The sequence below is a fragment of the Polyergus mexicanus genome, unplaced genomic scaffold, assembly GCF_030449975.1.
Source record: "Polyergus mexicanus isolate NDT 795.1 unplaced genomic scaffold, iyPolMexi1.0 SCAF_25, whole genome shotgun sequence".
Taxonomy (NCBI): domain Eukaryota; kingdom Metazoa; phylum Arthropoda; class Insecta; order Hymenoptera; family Formicidae; genus Polyergus; species Polyergus mexicanus.
Genome location: NW_027223345.1, coordinates 798,334 through 816,195, shown reverse-complemented (window position 1 = coordinate 816,195; position 17,862 = coordinate 798,334). Strand labels below are relative to the sequence as shown.

The window sequence follows — 17,862 nt, the reverse complement described above, 5'->3', positions numbered from 1 at the left end:
TTTTCGTTCATCGGACAACGCGTCATCTGCATAATGCGTAGTTTGTCCATGGGGTTCCCATGTGTAGCGGCGCAGGTGTAACGGAGATGCAGATTTCGCTTCGTGCGAAAGACGTGATATTCGTATCACGCCTTGTCGTCCATTATCGCCTGCCCGGACACGTTCTTTTTTCTCGTGAGACGATCGCGGCATCTCCTGCCTTTCGCACCTTTTTGACAGGCCCCTTTCGCCGTAGGTTACTCAAACAAAAGAGTGCATGCTCAAATATTTCAGGTCAATCGCGCGATAATAATCTCGGTATGCGAGAACCGGTAAAGATGACACGCTCATTGAATTTTTTATCACGATGTCAAAATGATAGACTAGCAGTATTTCATTATAAATATTAGATTGTAAATGATTGTATGATGAAATAGTTGGTCTGAAATTGCGGCCAGTAGTTTTTGAGACTTACGGCAAGATATAAGTCATAAAGCGGTAATAAATTTTGATGTATGAGATTTTTTTTGGCGAAAACGCAAACTCACACCGGCATATGGCGACTAGTGTGTCGGAAGTGATATCCCAGGGAAACGTGGCGTAGGTTGATGTTAAACTTGATTTCGGCTTCGCGAAAGTTCGCCCGAGAGTTTGCTACTTCTCTAGGAGTAATTCATAACTTTTACCACGGCCCAGTTCAATAACGTCCGTTCCGCTAGCGGTTCATACTGATAATTCATTTTAAAACAGCTCATAACTAAAAGCCAAAGGAATACAGCGTCCGAGAACATTCGGCGCTAAATCAGAAAACTTCCGAACGCAAAAGGCGGGAATCTCGTAAAATTCCATTAGGGTAGTCATTTTCCTCTTCTGATTGCGGCCGAGGGGATTCTAGAAATCGCACGGAGTAATGGATATTCAAGAGGGCTCGCTTATACCTCGACATACCTGGTCCCCTGGAAGTTAAGAAAAACTTTTTCCCCGTTTCTCCCTTCTATTTCTTTTTTTTTTTTTCGTTCCGGAAGGCGAAGAAATGGCGTAGCGCCGCGAGATACAAACGGACGATATTGTCCGATGAACTTGAATTTTCCTCCCCGACGAAAGACGGTGTGTTCCGGCGAGCGTAATAACTATTCTCTACCAACCGTAGAACGCCATCCACTTCGCGTAAACACCAGCATAAATTCCGAAACCCGTTCCCTCCCCGTTTGCCGCGTTACATTCCGACCATCTCGCACCACCGTTAACCGTTACCGGGACCATCGAAATGTTTCTCACCCTCTACTTAGCCATCCCCCTCGTTTCTTTCGGGCGAAACAAACGAACGGAGCGATTTTCCATTTCCCCGATCGATTTCGCCGATAATGGCGACAATAGTGGAAATAGCGAGAGCTATTAGTCCGGTGATTAATGATGCGCTTATGATCGAACAGGAGCTCCATGTTCGCCTCTTTAGCTTGCTACGGGGAAGATTTTAGGAATCTGGATTCTTTCGCCGCACCCATGGCTGAAAAGGGCGATATTATTGTGACTCTGCGAAAATCGCAGTAATAAGAGACACAGGACCATTATTCACTCGGATGTCTTAGCTGGCGAGTGATTTGCGAGCACAATAGACGGTGAGAGACGAAATGTCGAGATTATTTGTTAAACGACACGATAAGAGCACATGGCTAAATCGCGCGACGTTCCTACCGAAATGCATATAGTTTGAATGGGTATTTCGTCGTGTTTTCTCACAGAAACTCACTTACCCAAAAATCTCGACAATCACGAAGATCGAGGAAAATGCTACATTATGGAAAATGTTACATGTTCTTTACAGGGTAATAAAATTTTTTTAAATACGCCAATAGTTAGATATTGGTAAATTATTATTAAGAGACAGACTATAGTAAAATATTAATAAGTTCGAAAGATTATATAAATAAGGTTACGAATAATTATACAATGGAAATAAGATCGCATATCAAAAGGGAGCCAGGCAACAACTGACAAACATATTATTTATAAATTTGACGTAAATGAAAGAACTCTGTAGAAACATAAATAACAGGAAAGAGAGACATGCGTTGGGGACAGGGATACTCATTTCTCGGTTGTATATCGATTACTTCCGCCGTCGTCGTTAAAGCGTCGTCACTAAATTATAAACGAGTTATCAAAGTACCGGTAGGGCGTGCAATTAAGATATTCCGAATTGAAGTTCGTCGCTCTCTCAAATTCCGCGGTATAATCGATTGCCTTTGTAACACCTGTCAAACGACGACGTAAAACCCGATTTTCGGATTACGCGATCCTATTGAGAGATACGAGAGCGGGTCGGTGGTCGGGAAGACGAGTAGGAGGACGATGTGACTGACAGGCTTCATGGTTTATCCGACAAGTCGAAGAGTACATAGGGAAGCCTATAACATCGTATCCAGCTTACGCTTTGGGTTAACAGCCTGGGTGTCCGACGATGTACCATGATGCATGACGCGGTGTCGAGTTCCAATTCGCCGGGCATCCATGAAAGCAGGCTCTGTGCTCGATGTAAAATATCGGCGATTCGGGATGAAACGAAGCGCGCGCGCGCGCATCGTGCCCTCGTGTGTGCATGTAGTAGACGAAGACCGCCGATTGCGCCTCTTTGAACGATTACCTTTAACTCGATACGTAAACGAACGATTTTTACGGCCAGCTAACACACGATTGTGTTAATACGAAACATATTACGTTATAGATTAACGATGATTGAGTGCGGAATAAAGAAAGTCAATAAAATATCAAGGACACATTAATTCTATAGATATTTATCTTTGAAGATGAAAAACCAGTATGTATTTTGCATAACGCGATTTTCAAGCCAAGAATGCTCATATTTTAATTGTTTTTACTCTTACAATTAGTTCGATATTCTATTCTGTATCTCTCGAAATATTTTTAGCATCGCCGGGGCGTCTTCGATCAATGACCCGAGAATCGAATTCCATTTCACTACGCTTCATGAGATTGATCGGAGACCAGTCTGTCTCTTAAATAATATTTCTGTTTTTCGATGTTTAGTTTAAATAGGTACACTGTGGAGAAAACGCTGGTTTACATATTACCAGTAACGGTTAACGCAATATTTTCTTGCGCATATATTGGATAAATATTGTATCAATTAAAATATATAATTTTATCAAGAACGCGAAACATTGAGCAAATAGTGATATCCGTCAATTATGGTTGACTTCGAATATCGATCCAATTAAAACGCATAAATGTTATTAAATATTTTTTATCGTTTTGTATGGATTTATTGTGCCCTTGTATGGAATAAAATATCATTCGATATATTAGGTGTACAACTTTGCTTCCGCCGTTTTCCTATAGATGGCTTTAGCGGTAAGTAGCGATCGAAATAAATAGATCATAGATGTCGTGCGATAAACTTGGGCATCTGTCAACATAACCCCATAGAAACATTAGTCGATTTGTGTCCGCGTCATAAAGTTATTCTCGATTGAAAATGTCAGTTTACGAGCCAAATTCTCGTCATTTGCGGGAGGTTTTAATTTTCTGCTTCAATATGAAGAAATCTGCGGCTGAGGCTCATCGAATGCTCTCAAATACTTATGGTGAAGCCGCTATTAGCGAAAGAACGTGTCGCGAGTGGTTTCGACGCTTCAAGAACGGTGATTTTCACGTCGAAGACCGGCATAGCGGTGGAAGAGAGAAGGTTTTCGAAGATGCAGAATTGGAGGCATTACTTAACGAAGACTCGAGTCAAAGTCAAAAAGAATTGGCACGATCATTGGGAGTGGACGATACTTTGAATCATAAATGTATAACCAGTTTTTTACAATAAAGCCTCGAATTTCGGGAAAAAACGGCGAAAGCAAAGTTGTACACCTAATATTTATAATCATTGATTACTTTTTGATTCGTCGATTAATAATATAGTAATAAATTGCTGAGAGATTAGTGCGACATTCCTCGCTTATCAATCAATCGTATCAGTAATCAATGATTTTTATGCAATTAAATCTTGCGAAGCGTGCAAGTGATGGAATATTTTGGACATAATGAAAGTTTTGTTGAATATTCCAATGTATGATTCTTAATTGCAAAAATTAAATTATTCTGTCTAATATTACACGACGTTAGTATTTAACATTAGTAAAAGGCTGATATTTAAATTCACTGTTAAGATATTAAATGAAAGACAAGTTATAAAATAAAAAAAATAACGATATATAGGATACTGCTTATATAGGGGCATGCTTAGATATTCAAAGCGGATTTAGGAAAGGTACCTTCCCGTAGATACCTTACTCGAGGATTAGGAAGTGATTTGCAGGCGATTGCCGATAGCGATGGAAACACGAAAGCCGGAATTTATCGTGATTGGAGCGAGTTCTCGTAGAGTTCTCATGAAGCTTCGAGAGGGCGGTTATCTCGTGCATGCACTAGGTACGCGTGAACTATCAGTTTTCATGAACACACTCCGCGTGGCGTAAGTACGTCTGTTCTTATTTTACAAAGACAAATTTATCGTTAACGCGCACAGTATCTTCTTTCAACAAGTGCACACAGTCTTCGGAATCTATAAATTCAGCGGGAATAATTAAAAATTTCATAATAAATAACTCTGACAATGAGAAAAGTAATCAGCTGTTTGACAAATTTATTTTCCGACACGTTTAACCAAAAACTATTTGTCTGTTTTCTGAAATGAAATTTATATTCCGAGAGCAGTTTGACTCTTCGACACGCAAGAATTTCCCCTCTCTCCTCTCTCCCGCCGTGAAGCCTTATTAGAATTAGTAAGAGCGTAACGACCCTGGCATTCCGTCCTACCGCCAACTTTCGTTCTCTCGTTCCATCGAAAATCTTACGTTCGCGCATCCGTGCCTGGACCACGCGGCGATTACAGCGACTCATTAGCCGCGCCAGTAAATCATAGTCGTTCTCCACGATATAGACAGAGACGGTAGGAAAGAACGATGTGTGTGTGTGTGTGTGTGTGTGTGTATGTGGGAGCGAAACGCGCGAGATAGTCTGAACGGGAGAGGACGATGGCAGAGACCGGGTCCAGGACGGGACGTACGGCGCGAGCGTGCCCGAAGATGACCGAGTATGAACGGCGCGAGCCGAAACGACTCGCGAGGGTTCCTCGCGATATTCAATGGCTTCAGTACCGAGCCGCCGTGGGTCAGGGCTCGATGTGGCTTCGTCGCGGGGCAGATTCGTCGCCGATGCGTTTCAACGTCGTTACGCGCGACGCGAGTGATTCGTGAATGAAAATTGGAACGAGAGCGGTGGTCATCGTCGCCCTATCGATCGACGATTGCGCGATCGTGCTTCGCCAGTGCCTAACGATCACCCGCAAGTTACGATCCGCGAGAAACGCTACGGCGTAATCGCATTTCATCGATATTTAAACGCGATCGTTTCAAATTAAATTCCGACGCGAGTGAATTTTGATCGTGACGTCGTCTCGCGTTATCGATCTTGTTTTTTTTTTTTATATTACTTTCGACCCCTTCGGTTTTCGCGCGCACTTAAGATCATCTCTCGCCAAGTGCACCCCTATCGCACGTGCTCGTTCGGTGCATCGCCGCGGGGCCGGGGAGGGAAGAGTAAGCGCGAAACGTCCAAGTTCTCGATCGCGAACGCGCCCTGTGCCCCAAGTAAATATCACACGTAAATATCAGATCTGGTGGCTGTGTGTAACACTGTGTCCGTTACAGTCGAAACTATTCGTCGCGCTTGAATTGATACGTCGATATGCGATTAACTTGGTCCGCATTTTTATACGCACGCGGGTGATCGCGCTCGATATTTGACCGTCACTTGACGTGGTCATCGTGTCGGAACGTAAGGGTGACATATAGCGGCGGAAAGTACAATCGGAATTTCCGACGTTCCCATCACCTCAATAGCCAGCAGGACGAAAAGAGCTTCGTAATTTATCATCGTAATCTATCGGAAAAAGGTTTCGATTGAACAATTTTCTTTCTCACTCGATCACACCCGTGTATAGTCTAGGAGAAATGGAAATAATTTCTTTCCCCCAAGTTGTTTTCTCAAATTGAATCCTTTTATTCTTAAACAATACATTGCACGTATGTATGCTTGATTGGATATTGCGCAAGAGAAAATACGGAATCACGTCGGAAACGAGCGTAGTGCGAATCCTTCAAGTGTTTCGAAAATTTATCAGACTCGCAACTACCTAGTTGCGCTTGAACGTACATCGTACTGAAGTTTCGACAGCCGGAATTTCAGAGACAAGTCGAATCCACTTTGCAAGTTCAGTCGCGACCCGGCAAATATTTTATTCCATTCCGCGGAGGTTTATCGCGCGATCGGACACATTAGTGGGAATCGCGACAGGGTACCGAGAGACGGAAACACTCGGAATCCGAGGAAAGCGGCCTTTGAGTGGAGCTGCCAATCCACCCTGCTATAGACAACCGGTAAATCCAATTCCATTTTGAGAATTGCGTTCCGCAAAGTCGATCGGAAAATCTGCTGGAGAGATCAATTGGACGCGCTTAAGTTGTACAACGGAAAGTCGCTTTAATCAGGAAGGAAGGATCTCTCACGAGATAAGGAGAAGGAATATTGTGGCGTAAGATGGGGAACACCGAACGATCGTAACATACGTCGTTAGAGGTCCCGTGTCTTGTTCTTGGGAGGCACGAAAGACAAATAGTCGTCGTCTCATTAAATGACGACAGATACGTGAGCGACAAGACAGATTGGGGGGACGGCTCGTATCGGTTCACGTCGACGGCAGCAACGAAACGACGACGAGGAACGACGGACGATGTGGACGGTGACGCAATGCAGCAACAGCGGAAGCAACAGCGACGGCAACGAGAGCGGCAACAGCGACGGGGGTTGCAATTAGTGCTGGCTCGCTACGGCCGCGAGACTACGTAACGACTAAAGGAGGACGGAGGGTGCTACGCCGACCTCTAGGGGATCGAGGGTGTGTGTAGTGCGCGTGAAAGGGAGACAAAATGTGGTGGAGGTGGCAGTGGTGGAGTGTCGTGACGACGACGACGACCATCACGACGATGGTGATGATGCTGGTCTTGGGAGCCGCTACGGCGTACTCGCCATCGATCGAACTATCCGATCTGGATAAGCCAAGTGAGTAATGTACCCCTTTGCGTTAGATGTACTAGTTAGGTATAGTTAGGTATTTATGCGTTAATAGTAACCGACGGAGTTTGTAAAAGTATCACGATCGTATATTATTCACTGTAGATTGTGTTAAAAATTATTTAATATCTATAAAAACGGAATAGAAAATCTTGTTCTTCGAATCATTAGTATTAATATTTTGAATGGCGCCAAGGTAATACGATACTTTTCTGTTCTATCGAAAGGATTAAGGTGTCCGAGGTGGTTTGGCGTAGCTCGCGCGATCGAAGATCGCGACGCGACGAATTAAATCAAATCTTCACGGTCCCTCGTCACGAGGCTGTTGGCAACTTTAAACAGCGGATTATTATCGTCGACCTCATCCTCGAGGAAGTTTCGCTCGATCGCGTTCAGTTTCTCTCTTCCCCTCGTCGAAACTCGAGTACGGTGTTAGTCGATGAGGGGGATATAAATGGAAAGGTGCTTCTCGATATCATTAACGGCGTACTCGGATGTCTCATAATTAATCGGACATTTCGCACCCGCTCAAACTATCCTTGAAACGTCACGATCGCCGTGCGCGTCACACGTGCCGCGATGTTGTAACGGCCGTATTTAAAAATTAAAATAACGTGCACGGGGCCGTGTTATTTTATCGCGACAGTCGGATCTACAATGTAAATCATAATTGCAGAAATTTTAATCCGACTGGTGGGGTACGGCCGCGCGAGGTCGTTCTATGATTAAAATCTCTCGCGCTATTACGTACGTAGTCGTAATTGTATTGGTATCGGACGACATATACGCGGTTTTAAAGAGAGGGTAAAGAATAAAGAGAGAAAACTTGAACTTTTTGAACAATTTTTTAAACAATTACTGAAATCTCTAACCATCTTTCACATTATTTGACATTATCTAAATTTTAAATAATTTTTGAATATTTATTTCAAACTATCTTTGATTGTAATAAGCTTTTATTTATTTATTTATTTATTTTTTTTTAATAAAACAAGAAACTTTCTAAAAATACGTTAGTTACTACTAGTTAATACTGTCAGTGTGTTAGAATACGAAATCTTTACAAATTACTCAAGCATATAAACAATGTAATAAAGTCAAAGAAAATGTAAAAATTGTAAATGTCAAAGAGTATCTATATAAAAGGAAGGGAAGCGTTATTTAGTCGTCGTTTAGCTGTCTGCGGACGATGAGCGATTCTATAATAATTCAATATATGACATAATAAATGTAAAAATACCATCATATATTTCCCTACATTATCGATTACTTGGCATATTTAGAATAGCGGCAGGAAGTCTTGTTGATTGATTATTAAAAAAAATTCTACTGTTACCATCTTTAAAGCTTATTTCGGATCGTACGTTATAATTATACGTGACGCTTTGTAGATAATACGCGCTACAAAAATTAATTTAACATTCTATAAGCCGATAAATGATAAAGAAAATTATAGGATCAAATTGTCCGATCGATTCGAGACGCAGTAGAAGACTTAGGAAAGAGAATGACGGCTAAAATAGTTTAATTAAACCACGGCGCTAAGCCCCTCTTAAATTTATAGCCGTGCAATAAAAAAGCATGTTCCACAGCAGGGAGGTGAGGAGAAAAAATTGGAGTTTCAATAGCAAAGTTCGGTCCCATTCGCACGGCCACGAGGACAAAAATAATGCGACGCTGCTTTCGCACTTTTGCGAAATTCTTTTGGAAAAATTTCCGATCTGTCACGCCATTCATTCGTCACTGTTCCTGTCTCTCGTTTAAATGTAATATAAATGCCAACGAGCATTTTCTCACGCATATTTAATTCCGACAAAAAATGTGATATAGTGTAGAGCTCGCATAACATCTTTTCAAACGTTTTAGCGAATTTTCAATTCATAATAAATCCATTTTGACATTTTCGTAAATTTCAATTCTGATTACCTCCATGCTTGCCAGTAACGTAACAGTTCATTATGGGAATATCTGCGAATATCCATATCATCTCACTCATGACATATTGGATGACTAGAGGGATTAATGTTGCCCGCAATCGACAATCACCGGGTCCTCTATAATTATAGAAATTATTACAATGATAATTAACGGATATAGATGGGAGACAATGTACATGTTGATGCTTGGAAAATTGAACCAATTAAAATAACATTCTGGTGGGATTATTTCGAGGAAAATAAAAATATTATTGCGAAAAAGATAATGGCCGGATAAACATACGTATCATCGATATTAAATTTCATTCAGTGGATAGAAGGGATGAACGAACAGCCCGCCCTTAAGACTTGTAAGAAGAATAAGGAAACCGTCGAGTGTAATCTTATTTTTTTATAAAGGATTGCAATTACGCACTCATAGCGAGAGCTGTCAATTAAGTCCAGTTCTCTTGGAAGAGAAATCCTAAAATGTAGCTTTGCTTAAACAAAATTGAACACACGTACATATCGTTGCCGATGCGAATTTTCTCACGCGAGATATTGGCAAACGCAAATTAACGCAAGCCCCGGCTGATTCAAAGGCGGTTAATTACGATTGGCGAATTGCTCAACTTTGTTAAATAATTACTTCACAGCGTGACGAAACGTCACACCGTGCGCGTTTTCATAAGATTTGTCTGACTTCTACTTTTCAACGAGTGTTGCTGGCGGCAAAAGACAACCGACACGCAATACACACGTAACTAACGTATCGCGTTAATTAACGATGCTTTCATATTTATTCGCGTAGCATAAAGTTAGACGCATTTATTTGATTGCGTTCTAGTATCGCGAGATAATAGCATTCGGTTTTCCTTTAACGAAGATAATGTTATAATCCAACAGAAGCGACAGAAAAGCGGTCGGTAAATGTCAGTGAGAGATGTATTTATTTTTATAATGTTGTGTTTTTTAATGTGTATGGCGATGCTTGAGACGTGATGAGTAGCTTCCAGTAAATAATTAGAACCGCACTGACTGGAAAAAAAAAACAACTTTAATATGGTATGTGCGCGCATCATCGAAAAATGTACTTTGTACTATAAAGGGGATCTCTTTACGCATCATGTTTTTATAAACAGACTGCACCGGAAAATGTAAACTAGAGCGCTTAAATGTAAACCATAGCGCGAGCGTCGACTAATGTTTTAATAGAGATTGCATAACCGGGAATGCTTTCATCGGACCACAATATATGGAAAATGTATTACAAAACATATCCGCGCTAAAAAAAAAAATAAAACGTCTACTCTTTGCACATAAACAAAGTTTAAAAAAATTCTAAATATTAATAAAAACAATTTAGAGCATAAAGTATAAATACAAAGTTACTCTCTCTCAATGATTTTTAGTTTCTCAAAATATGCAATGTTGAATTTTATATTATTCTTATTTTTATTTTACTGCTTTTTATTTCCTTTAGAACAGAGAATTCTTAATTATAAGTTCAGTGCAATATGTACTTATTCAATTTCTTAGGAATTCTGTGTGTATATACAGGGTATCCCATTTTAAAGGACCCACTCAAATTTCTCAGAAACACTGCGTTAAATCGAAAAATGTTTCAAACAAATGTTGTGTGGCTTCAAGGGGGCCATAAGATGGTGACAATGATTTGACCTTGGAAAATCATTTAAAGGTTATGTGAAGGTCAACTTTAAAATCTTAAATGGAAACCCCCATTTTTTAATTTAGTATTCTTGTTTAACTTTCCAAAACACTATAATAAACTATTTTTCATTAAGTACTTTTTGAGTTATTTTATATTTTAATCTGACATATTTTGATATAAAAAATAAAATATCTCGTAAAATATTTAGTTTTTGATAATCTTATCGAAATACTTCTATGTACAGAATAATGAGACAAATCAATTAGTATAAAAAAAAATTGTTTTTAAGAAAATTATTTACAAAGTATTTTTTTAAACAATTATTTTTTTTTTTTGGCACTAATTAATTTGTCTTATTATTCTATACATAGAAGTATTACGGTAAAATTATCGAAAACTGAATATTTTACGAAATATTTTATTTTTTATATCAAAATATGTCAGATTAAAATATAAAATAACTCAAAAAGTACTTAATGAAAAAATACATTATTATAGTATTTTGGAAAGCTCTCGATGTCAGCTACAAGAATACTAAATAAAAAATGAGGGTTTCCATTTAAGTTTTTAAAATTAATCTTCACATGACCTTCAAATGATTTTCCAAGGTCAAATCATTGTCACCATCTTACCTCCTTAAAGCCACACAACTTTTGTTTGAAACATTTTTCTCTTCCGGGCTTGGTTTTTGAGATATTCGACTGGATGGATTAAAATGGGCCATCCAGTATTATATATGACCAAGTCTTTCTCTGAATTTAAATCATCATCTTTGCGACAGTCGGAACACTCTTCCGTGACAGCTTTCGAAATTACGGTTAACGGCTTTGTGGTAATTAATTTTTTTGCCGGCAAAGCCGAAAAGCGACGGGCAACGACGGAATGACCACGAAATCGGTCTAATGGGCGGCCATTTGTCATTCTCCGTTCAAAGTGGCATTGCGGAAAGGGTAGGAAGGAACCCTTATGTGCACGCCGCCGACCAAGACGATAATTTGCACGCGATTCCATTCGCCGCTATACACCTTCCGCGTCGGTGGTATAACTTAATGGAAACACGCGGCTCGGCGCTCGCTCCAGAATTCAAAAATAACAGAACCTCGTAAAGCGAACACACGACAAGCTGGTTCGGGCGAAAACCATTTTACGTGGCGATCACGTGGTGTAATTACGAGAATCGTAGAAACGATGATTATTATTAACATAACGACATACGCAGGTATTATTTTCGGGCTGTCGTTAAAAAATCCTACCGTCTCTCTCTTTTCCTCGCCCGTATATCCTCGCGTAACAACCTTATCAAAATAATGACCGAGGTAAGGTAAAAGCAGCATTATCGCGTATCTAAAGCAAGGCGGAGACGATCAAGCGACGTAACATGTATGTTTCATACCTGACACGCGAATATTATCTCGAGTTTAATCCTAAGAAGATTAATTGCAATTGGCAGTGCACCTGTTATTCTTAGACGATCCACTGTATGCTAAAATAATATTACGTGCACGCTGAAACCCGAAAGGACCAAAATGATAATCATTATGCGATTTCGCTGGATAACCCCGTTCCGTCACTGGAAAATTTATAAAAGAATGATTAACGAACGCAGCGTATATTTTGCTCGTCGAACGTTTTTTTCTTTTTTTTTTTCCCCCCCGATTGTGAAACCGCGATTCGAATGCTTCAATGTTTGTGTAATAAAAAATATTAAGCGTTTATTACTCGTCTGAAGAGAATTATACGAAGAATGTGGATAAATGCGAGAAATTATTGCAGTATCATTCCTCTTTGCTAACAAAAATACCGAGTGATTATTTGCACGCGATCATAGTCCGCATTGGTTTGATTCAGCCGTGAGCGGAATTAGCATGGCATATTTCTTCGTTGAGGCTCTCTTATTTAAAATGCACTTATTCGAAGTACATTTCTATTTGTCATTAGGATATCTTTTATCTTTTCTATTTTGAGCGATAACAATATTACTGATAAGAAAAATAGAATCCCTCTCTAAGAGTCTCGTTTCATCGCATATAATGAATCAATTTACACGAACTCACTGCGTTACCGCCAGAGAATATTTTTTTATAAAATGTAGAAATAAATGACATCACATACAGCTCGTTACGTTCCACGTTATAATTGCATATTGCGATTCATGTCAAAAGCGTATCGCCGCGACCCCTATCGAGCTAGCCCCCCCATCTTGCAAAAATAAAAAAACAAATAGCGTACAATTATGAGCTATTTATGAGCTTTCATATCCCGCAAATTAAAAATTTTGAGCTCGTTGCGCTACACAGGAATTTAATATTTATGGTGGGGGGGCTGAGTCGATATCGACTCAGTCCCCCCACCACTTAAAAATAAAAATATTCAATCAATCTTTGCGGCAGAATTAGGAGCTATTTATGAGCTTTTAAGCTAATATAGTTTTAATTTTTGAGCTCACCCCCTTAACCCATAAAATCACCCTGTCTTCCCGGCACAAGAGAGAACTATACTCAAAATCAAAGAAATTAATTATATTCCGACTAAATATCGTTTATCGATTTATGAGCTCGTAAAATACGCGAATTTCGATTATTGAGCTACAACCCCTTTACAATAAAACCACCCCACATTTTTCCGGTACGTGCATTTTGATTATTGTATTGTAACTTTTTTTGCAAGAACTACTATTATATTTCTATATGATAAAATTATACATTATAATTATAAAATAATAAATTTATATATTATGTCTAAATCAATTTTTTGATAGACTAAAGTATGCAACTCAATAATTTTTTCATATCTTGCATATAAAAAAAAAAAAAAAAAAAAGATCAATTGCGCAAATGTTTAGTTTATATTTTGATGAATCTTAATATATATTCTTTTTATAAATTCTTTTTTTATGAATTAAATTAATACTGATATGTGAAATATAAAAGATTATTGCAGATAATCTTAATCTTAGATCTCAGATATTTAAATTGTATTACAAGACAACATTTAATAATTCTCTTACATCTATTCAAAAGGATATAAAGTTAATGAATTAATAACAATTCTTACTATCCAATTTTGTTTAGAAATTTTATCTATTATATTATTATTGCATGTGATTTTGATTTTTATGTGATTGGGGTTTTATTGTAAAAGGGTTGTAGCTCAATAATCGAAATTCGCGTATTTTACGAGCTCATAAATCGATAAACAATATTTAGTTGGAAAATAATTAATTTCTTTGATTTTGAGTATAGTTCTCTCTTGTGCCGGGAAGACGTAGGGTGATTTTATGGGTTAAGGGGATGAGCTCAAAAATTAAAACTATATTAGCTTAAAAGCTCATAAATAGCTCCTAATTCTGCCGCAAAGATTGATTGAATATTTTTATTTTTAAGTGGTGGGGGGGGGGCTGAGTCGATATCGACTCAGCCCCCCCACCATAAATATTAAATTCCTGTGTAGTGCAACGAGCTCAAAATTTTTAATTTGCGGGATATGAAAGCTCATAAATAGCTCATAATTGTACGCTATTTGTTTTTTTATTTTTGCAAGGTGGGGGGGCTAGCTCGATAGGGGTTTCGCCGCGCGCGATCACACAAGGTACGATGCGTGATATAAAATTTATTCGACGCGGCGCGGCGAGATATAAACCCAGACGTAATGTCGCGAATGTCTCATATCGTCGTGATTCGCACAATAATTCCGTGAAGGAACGACATATTTCATATTACTGTAATCCGCAGCGCAAGCCCGCCAACAATGGTTGTACGTACGCGCATTCCAAACTACGTATTTCTCTCACGGGCCTTTCATATATGACGGCGAAAATTCAGGATATCGCTCCCGCGGGTCTCGTTCCGCAAAACCGCATCGCAGGTAACGAGCGGATCCACTTCAATATGTCAATACTAGTATGAGCTTAACTCCGTGACCGGTGACGCGGAATTTCGATACGTTTTCCCGTTACTCCGCCGTTGCGATAAAACTGAAAAAAGTACGGCTGTAAGCCGTAACGAATTTTTCACGCATCGCGCAAACATATCGCGCGAAATTTATATTAAATTTCGAGTGTTTTAACTAAGAAGTTCTTTTCCGGTGCATTTTTCTTTCCTTTTTTTTTTTTCGAGATTAAATTTATCTTGTCCGATCAATTTGTGCGCGCACGCGTGAACAGAATTCGCGCGATGCAATTTGATGGAGCGTTGATCGCGAAGTCTTATACTACTCGGCAAAAGCATAAAAATGATCGCCATCGTAAAACGTCGCAGCTCTCGCGTTTCATTCTTTTTCTTTTTCTTTTTTTTTTTTATTTTATTTATCTGCAATTCATATAGCTCCGCAGCGTTACGGGTCTATCTCTCTCGTAAATATGACTTGCACGTATGTATCGCGCGCACTTTATTCCTTTTACGACGCTTTTCTTTTATCCGTCCCGTATCTTACGAGAAACTCGTATGGGAATTTTTATCCGCGTTTCTTCGTCAAGAAGAGAAGACGCGCGGAAAGATGGCGCTTGCGCGCGAATTGCGAGAGATGCGTGTCGAGATTTTGTTAAACATTGATCGATCGTAACACTCTGGCATGATATTATCAAGGTTCTGATAAAGTCGGTAATTATCGCGGCCAAGTTTTATGACGGTGCGGAGGAAAAAGAAAGGTTTACGGCGCAGTGTCGCGTTAACTTGGCAATTAATGTGCCAACGAATTTAACGCCCGTCCTTTGCTTTCTCGGCTTATTCGTCCGATATCTTGTTACAGAACTAGATTATAATTGCTTCTTCTCATTTAAATGAATGAAAGATACCCTGAAATATTTTAAAGAATTTTGTTTCAGTTCCTTGACACAGAAAAAGAATAGAATGTAGCCCGTGACGTGATACTTTTAGTCAGGGTTGGGAAAGTTACTTTATAAAAGTAACTCGTTACCGTTACCGTTATTTTTTCTAAAAAGTAACTCGTTACCGTTACTCGTTACCAATTTTAAAAAGTAACTCGTTACCGTTACAGTTACTAAAAAGTAACGAGTCGTTACAATTTCCGTTACTTTTTTACAATACAAACTAATAAATTATTTTGCATAAGAAAAACTTTTGAAAAATTGTAAGCAAGATTTCATTCAAGGTTTATTACAAAATAAATGATTAAATTTTATCGAAATTCTTTATTAATTTTTAATAAAATTTGTTCCTCCATAGTATCATCATTTAAATGCCCTCTTTGTGGTGTTAATACAGAGCCACCGATGCTAAACATTCTTTCTACAGATGCACTGCTTGGTAGAGCTGTATTATATTTAATAAAAAGTTTTTTAAGTTTTGGATAGTCGTTTAACATTTCTATATTACAATTATTTGATTTTAAAAACCGTTGCAATTCTTCTTGTTCAGATTCATTTTGCACCGTTTTTTGCTCAAAAATGAAAAAATCATCATGATCGTCAGATTTTCCAGCTTTTGAAGAATTTTCAGTCGATCGGATTCCCAATAAATCCTCCAAGTAATTTTCAGCACGTTTTCTTTTCTCTCCGGTTAACCAGTTTAACTTAAATTTTGGATGTAAACATGCTGCTATTATTAATTCTTTTGTTTCAACTATTGTAAGAAATCTAAAATCAAATATAGTAAATTAAGCGACATTGTTTGTTTTATTGAAATTAATACTTTTGAATCAATAGTTTAAAATAAAATAATATTTTTCAATTAAATCCTTATTTAAAATTAAATAACATATGTATTAATCAAATTAATAAGTTACCTTTTATTTAAACCTTGCTGAATAGCTTCAACTAATGAATGGCAATCTATAAGGTCAGATTTATTGAGATTTTCTAATTTTCGTTGCAAGGTACTTAGAACTGGTAGTAAATGAGATTACAACATAATAAGAATGCTAATTGGTCGATTTGCTTACGGCTTTACGGTTAAGATAAAAATTTTATCACGCACAATAACAAGAATAATATCTTAAATAAATCAAAAAATTTGAAAAAAAGTAACGATAAAAGTAACTGTTAAATTCGTTACTCGTTACCGAAAAATGTAACGAAGTTACTTTTTCCGTTACAAATAAAATTTGTAACGCCATTACCGTTACAGTTACCGAAAAAAAGTAACTGTAACGGTAACGGCGTTACAAGTAACGCGTTACTTCCCAACCCTGCTTTTAGTTGGGTCAAGTCCGGGTTTGGCAAATTTAAATGTATCGGATTTTCTTCTCCGCTTCCTTATCTTTAGTTTGATACGCGTACACTCTCAGAAAGGATTTCTGATAACGAGACAAAAAATATTCTTCACATATTTAATCGTATCGCAACCTTATGCAATATAAAAATAAAACAATTTTAAAATTAAATCAATAAATTCTTTTCTTCTCTCTCGAATTAAATAAGACTGTCTTACTATCCTGAGACAAGAGTAACATATACAAATCTAAGCTTATATATTCTTGTATTTAGAATAACTCGATGTTAGATCGCTAGAAATTTTCATCTTCATCTTTGTGAGAAAATTAACGGGATAGCACCAAGAGCATTTTATTCTAGATTTACTAATTTTTCCATTTAAGATTAAAATATTCCTTTTTCAATGATAAATATCATTGTCGCTATATCGATCCTATTTTATGATAGATTGAAGAGTAATAGCATTAGATCCGGAAATCTTTTCTGTGGGTGTATACCAACGTTCGAGATATTGACTTTCGCTAACAGCTACCGCGTGTGATAATTTGTACAGAATCAGGAGACGATCGAATAACATTTTGACGCAAACTATTCTAATTAATTAAAATCTTAATTTCTAATTCCAATATTATGCAGATTGGGCGAATAAATTTTTCCCGCGATATTGCGGGTCGTCATATGGTACGTCGCGTCATCGTGACTTCTGTCAGCCGAAATCGAATATTTCTATCGTTGGAGAAACGGTTGATTTGAAAATCTCGTCTTATCGATTCCCCGCGCTCGACGAACTCTACTTGGTTTCTATCTTTCCACGGCACTGATTCCGCGTAACTTTCTAACTGGTTAATTCGCACTCGACCACCCCCCCGGTGCCGGTACGGTTGGCGCTAACGAGTCCACAAACGAGCTGTAGCGGCGCGTGAGGGATAAGGAGGGCGAAGGGGATTTCCCTCCGACGAGAGTCGAGAATTCGAACGACTCGA

The 17,862-nt window shown here is 38.4% G+C and overlaps 1 protein-coding gene and 1 long non-coding RNA gene across 2 annotated transcripts in view; one reads left to right on the top strand and one right to left on the bottom strand.

The window, feature by feature from the left end:
* Window positions 1-17,862, bottom strand: part of LOC138943131 (uncharacterized) — a 344,651-nt gene that overhangs the window by 160,824 nt on the left and 165,965 nt on the right. The window lies entirely within an intron of this gene.
* LOC138943240 (neural cell adhesion molecule 1) overlaps window positions 5,146-17,862 on the top strand; it is a 101,490-nt gene continuing 88,773 nt past the window's right edge. The window contains exon 1 of the mRNA XM_070313849.1: window positions 5,146-7,110. Within this exon, the coding sequence (XP_070169950.1) occupies window positions 6,978-7,110 (133 nt within the window). The 5' untranslated portion in view covers window positions 5,146-6,977. The remainder of the gene's footprint in view (window positions 7,111-17,862) is intronic.